This window comes from Bolinopsis microptera, chromosome 1, assembly GCF_026151205.1.
Source record: "Bolinopsis microptera isolate Bmic1 chromosome 1, MBARI_Bmic_1.0, whole genome shotgun sequence".
NCBI classification, from domain to species: Eukaryota; Metazoa; Ctenophora; class Tentaculata; order Lobata; family Bolinopsidae; genus Bolinopsis; species Bolinopsis microptera.
In genome coordinates, this window is record NC_087072.1 from 25,903,891 (window position 1) to 25,909,890 (window position 6,000).

General features: G+C 40.5%; 1 protein-coding gene and 1 pseudogene across 1 annotated transcript in view; both read right to left on the reverse strand.

Moving 5' to 3' along the window:
- Positions 1-5,800, reverse strand: part of LOC134819242 (uncharacterized) — a 29,924-nt gene extending 24,124 nt beyond the window's left edge. Inside the window, exons 1-3 of the mRNA XM_063829065.1 lie at positions 5,667-5,800; positions 5,315-5,353; positions 4,569-4,596 (exon numbers count right to left, since the gene is read on the reverse strand). Of these exons, the coding sequence (XP_063685135.1) occupies positions 4,569-4,596; positions 5,315-5,353; positions 5,667-5,795 (196 nt within the window). The 5' untranslated portion in view covers positions 5,796-5,800. The remainder of the gene's footprint in view (positions 1-4,568; positions 4,597-5,314; positions 5,354-5,666) is intronic.
- On the reverse strand, positions 1,374-2,716 carry LOC134823634 (uncharacterized; annotated as a pseudogene).
- Positions 5,801-6,000: the final 200 nt, after the last annotated feature.

The window sequence follows — 6,000 nt, forward strand, 5'->3', positions numbered from 1 at the left end:
GGCTAAGTCAGTGACCCAAGGGCGTGCCCAGAGGGGGATGAAAAAAAGGCAGTGACTAGAAAAGGGAGTTTACTAGAGGGGAGTGACTAGAAGGGATGCCCAAAATAGCATTTTTAATTTCACTGCCATGAAGCCAAAGGCCGGGAAATTTTCATCCTGGGCCCCGCAAAAACTTTTTATCTATTATTATTGAATAGAAAATTTGCATGTTTACAGTTTTTTCAGACCGTTAGTTATATGTACTTTTAAATATTTCAATTTTTTAAAATATTCTATTTTACAATTTTTTAAATTTTTTGTGTACCTTTTATAAATTTAATTTATCGTGTAATTCCATTATTAAAAAAAATTTCGGCACCCCGCCCCCCTCCACCGGGGGTTTTCAAAAAAACCCCAAAAGAAGGGATTTACTAAAGGGAGTGACTAAAAAGGGAGTGACTAAAAGGCCAAAAAGGGCCCCCGGGAAACCCCTACTTGAAGGAATCCCCCCGGGAAACAATGTCTTTTAGGGGAGGACAAAGGGGGAACCAAAGGGAAATGATTAAGAAAAGGGAGGACTAAAAGGGAGTTCCAAGGGGGCATGACTAAAAGGGCGTTACTGAAGGCAGTTACTAAAAAGGCCGTGACTAAGGGAAATGAATAAAGGATTTACTAGAAGGGAGGACTAAGGGCAGGCCCCAAAGGGCCAGGGCTAGAGGGGGGAAAAAAGGGATGACTAAAATTTTTGGACTAAAGGAAGTGACAAAAGGCAGGGGGCCCAAAGGGGGTTGACTAGAGGGGATTTAAATGAAGGCGTGACAAAAGGGGGAATTTCAAAAAGGTTTGGACTAAGGGCAGTGACAAAAGGTTTGGCCCATAAAGGCGTGACAAAGGGCAAATGACTACTAAGCAGTGACTAGAAGGCAGTGACTAGAGGTTATTGGAATATAAGGAAGTGACTAAAGGCAGAGACAAGAGGGCAGGTGGACTAAGGGCAGTGACTAACGGGCGAGTGACGAGAGGGCAGAGACTAGAAGGGCAGTGACTAGAGGCAGTGACAGAAGGCAGTGACTAGAAGGGCAGTGACTAGAGGGCAGTGACTAGAGGGCAGTGACTAGAAGGTAGTGACTAGAGGGCAGTGACTAGAAGGCAGTGACTAGAAGGTAGTGACTAGAGGGCAGTGACTAGAGGGCAGTGACTAGAGGGCAGTGACTAGAAGGCAGTGACTAGAAGGCAGTGACTAGAAGGCAGTGACTAGAAGGCAGTGACTAGAAGGCAGTGACTAGAAGGCAGTGACTAGAAGGTAGTGACTAGAAGGCAGTGACTAGAGGGCAGTGACTAGAAGGCAGTGACTAGAAGGTAGTGATTAGAAGGCAGTGACTAGAAGGCAGTGACTAGAGGGCAGTGACTAGAGGGCAGTGACTAGAAGGCAGTGACTAGAAGGCAGTGACTAGAGGGTAGTGACTAGAAGGTAGTGACTAGAAGGCAGTGACTAGAGGGTAGTGACTAGAGGGTAGTGACTAGAAGGCAGTGACTAGAAGGCAGTGACTAGAAGGCAGTGACTAGAAGGCAGTGACTAGAGGGCAGTGACTAGAGGGCAGTGACTAGAAGGCAGTGACTAGAAGGTAGTGACTAGAGGGCAGTGACTAGAAGGTAGTGACTAGAAGGCAGTGACTAGAAGGCAGTGACTAGAGGGCAGTGACTAGAGGGCAGTGACTAGAAGGTAGTGACTAGAAGGCAGTGACTAGAGGGTAGTGACTAGAAGGCAGTGACTAGAAGGCAGTGACTAGAGGGCAGTGACTAGAAGGCAGTGACTAGAGGGCAGTGACTAGAGGGTAGTGACTAGAAGGCAGTGACTAGAAGGCAGTGACTAGAGGGCAGTGACTAGAAGGCAGTGACTAGAAGGCAGTGACTAGAAGGCAGTGACTAGAAGGTAGTGACTAGAAGGCAGTGACTAGAAGGCAGTGACTAGAAGGCAGTGACTAGAAGGCAGTGACTAGAAGGCAGTGACTAGAAGGCAGTGACTAGAGGGCAGTGACTAGAGGGCAGTGACTAGAAGGCAGTGACTAGAGGGCAGTGACTAGAGGGTAGTGACTAGAGGGCAGTGACTAGAGGGTAGTGACTAGAGGGCAGTGACTAGAGGGCAGTGACTAGAAGGTAGTGACTAGAGGGTAGTGACTAGAGGGCAGTGACTAGAGGGCAGTGACTAAAGGGCAGTGACTAGAAGGTAGTGACTAGAGGGTAGTGACTAGAGGGCAGTGACTAGAAGGCAGTGACTAGAAGGCAGTGACTAGAAGGCAGTGACTAGAGGGCAGTGACTAGAAGGTAGTGACTAGTCGAAGGCAGTGACTAGAAGGTAGTGACTAGAAGGCAGTGAATAGAAGGCAGTGACTAGAAGGCAGTGACTAGAAGGCAGTGACTAGAAGGTAGTGACTAGAAGGCAGTGACTAGAAGGTAGTGACTAGAGGGCAGTGACTAGAGGGCAGTGACTAGAAGGCAGTGACTATGGCCTCAGCTCATAATTTTCAAGGGGAAATTATAATTGAGAGAGCCCGATGATTATCTGCCCCGCTAATATGTAATTAGTTAGTGTACTAGTACCACTAGTAACTAAATATGTAATTAGAGGACTGAAAACTAGCAATCTATTGAAAAGGAGGTATGTTTACTAGTACTACTAGTACCGCTTGGTTACTAGAACTACTAGTACTACTAGTACCGCCTGGTACATTTCCATTTGTTTGATCAAATAAGAACACGATCGTAAATCGTATATCTTCAAAATGATTATCGCAATTAAGTTGTCAGAATTTGTGCAACGTTGCGTCATTATATAGAAAAATGTCGAAAATGCGCAAAATGGGTTAGTTACCTTTAAATACAAGTATTTAAACATAAACTGCAATAAAATTAACTTTTTTTCTAAAGAAAACACAGCATATTTAATACAGGGTGGCCCAAAAGTAACTACCCACACGCAACCCTTTAATAACTCACGTAATTGGTATCAGAATTGCCTAAAAATTTCAGAGAATATAGATATGGGCCAAACTTAAATTTCCTGAAATTTTTATAAAATTTCATCAATTAAAGATCATGTCAAACGTTTTGAAGAACTGATAGAGCCTATCTAGTCTTTCTGAAGAACTGATAGAGCCTATCTAGTCTTTCTGAACACCTGATAGAGCCTTTCTAGTCTTTCTGAAGAACTGATAGAGCCTATCTAGTCTTTCTGAAGAACTGATAGAGCCTATCTAGTCTTTCTGAAGAACTGATAGAGCCTATCTAGTCTTTCTGAAGAACTGATAGAGCCTATCTAGTCTTTCTGAAGAACTGATAGAGCCTATCTAGTCTTTCTGAAGAACTGATAGAGCCTATCTAGTCTTTCTGAAGAACTGATAGAGCCTATCTAGTCTTTCTGAAGAACTGATAGAGCCTATCTAGTCTTTCTGAAGAACTGATAGAGCCTATCTAGTCTTTCTGAAGAACTGATAGAGCCTATCTAGTCTTTCTGAAGAACTGATAGAGCCTATCTAGTCTTTCTGAAGAACTGATAGAGCCAATCTAAAGTTGTTACTCTTCAATGAATTTTGAGTGCAGAACTCCTTCAATTTCGCTGAAACACGTTAAATTTTATGTTTTTATCCGAAAAACTTAAGTTAGGTTAGCAGTCATACAATCCGAGGATAAGTTTAAAAGCCAGGTGTAGTATTATTAAGACACTCCGCACGCAATCAAGACATGTTCAGCGCACCTTGTCCGGAATGTTCCCCAGTTACAGAGAGAGAGCAGTAGGGTATATACTGAGAGCTACAGAGAGAGAGCAGTACTAGTAGTAGTAGAGCCTACAGAGAGAGAGCTACAGACTCAACAGAGGCTTTGATCTCAAGGAGAGTTTAATTGAGAACAGGTTGAGGTAAGCTCTCAACAAAGACACTAGTCCAGGTTACATAGCTTGTTTAGACACGTGACCCGCCTGTTCAGCCTTCTGATTGGTTAACCTTTATTACTGGGTCACGTGTCAAGATAAAGCATTTGCGTTCAAATTTGTTAAATCAAGTATGGTCTTAAGAATACAAGTTACTTAATAAAGTGGTATTAAAAGTTGGTATCCTAACAGCTGACACCGTACAATTCTTTTGAGAGATCTGGAGTCTTGCCTAGCTCCTAGTCTGGATTTAAAAAATCCAACTTCAAAACAGGGCTAGAAGTTTAATAGAATAAGATAATAACGTCAGAAATTCAATTAAAAGCTGCTCGATTGAGCCAAAAATACGAAAAACTAAATTGAATAATAAAGTCCTGTACAGTGAGTGAGATGAGTAACAGGTGTAACATGTGTAACATGTGTAACATGTGTAACATCATTGTGAGATGATAACGAGAAAGTACTTGTACTATTAACAGCTCTAACAGTTCACAGAGAACAAATAAAATAGTACCGGGTAACTTCTTCTGAGAATAATTATAAGTAAAAGTGCTAATTTATTAAAAAACTTATGTTTTGTGTTGAGGCCTTTAGAAGCAATTAAAAAGCCTCATTTAGAAATGTAAGGAATGTAATGATATCAGATAAATATATCACTTACCAGACTTGCCGTTATCAAACGAACAATCCTGAAATAGAATATAATTTAAAACTAGTTTTTGACTTAAAATACAAAAATATACAGTCTCTGAGATTTGTAATAAATCAAGGTGTGACGACTGATAAATCAAGGTGTGACGACTGATAAATCAAGGTGTGACGACTGATAAATCAAGGTGTGACGACTGATAAATCAAGGTGTGACGACTGATAAATCAAGGTGTGACGACTGATATATCAAGGTGTGACGACTGATATATCAAGGTGTGACGACTGATAAATCAAGGTGTGACGACTGATATATCAAGGTGTGACGACTGATATATCAAGGTGTGACGACTGATAAATCAAGGTGTGACGACTGATAAATCAAGGTGTGACGACTGATAAATCAAGGTGTGACGACTGATAAATCAAGGTGTGACGACTGATATATCAAGGTGTGACGACTGATATATCAAGGTGTGACGACTGATAAATCAAGGTGTGACGACTGATAAATCAAGGTGTGACGACTGATAAATCAAGGTGTGACGACTGATATATCAAGGTGTGACGACTGATAAATCAAGGTGTGACGACTGATAAATCAAGGTGGGACGACTGATAAATCATTAAAGGAATGATATTTACCAATCGTCTGATCAAACCACAAAATTCAATAGTATTAATTTCAACTGCAATACAAATTTGTAGCACAGTAATAATAATTGATATTAAAAAATGGTTAAGCAGTATAGTATTTACCAAGTTTCTTAAATCGAAGAATGCTTCGTGTATCTTCTCCTAAAAATATAGGGTTATACTATGAACTATTACTATGTACTACATAAGGTAACAGTTATACCCTGGCTCTATTCCATGTGATCGAAAGAAATGAGTGGACAGAAGTAAATGCATTGTCGCATGTAGATTAAATTACAGTTTATCATAAGCACAAAATATAATACTGCAAATGATAGCAAAAAAAGGTAGAATAAATAAATTCATGTCTAAAATAAAATTTGATAAACTTAATTTAAACTATAACTATAACTAGCCATGAGACATAGCAATGTTTAGTGTCTACAGACATGGTGAGGGGGGTCACGTGACTTACCAATATGTGAAAGTACACCTTCTCAAGGGGCAGGTATTTGGCAGTGCAATCAGAACCAAACGAGATATCAGTCTGACATATTTGCGAGAGATTAACTAGAGGGGTACTATTCTCGATGCATGAAGACATTATAGCTGAAACGGGTAACGAGTTATTACTCATCCTACAATCCTATTACATAATTACTCAGTAAATCTGATAATAGCAATAATCTCATCATAGATTTGACGGGGTACGACGACATGAAATATAGGCTATAATATAATATAAGCGCTCTATAATGACATAGCTCCGATTAAATGAAATGTTGGAATGACACAGTTATAGGGAGGAA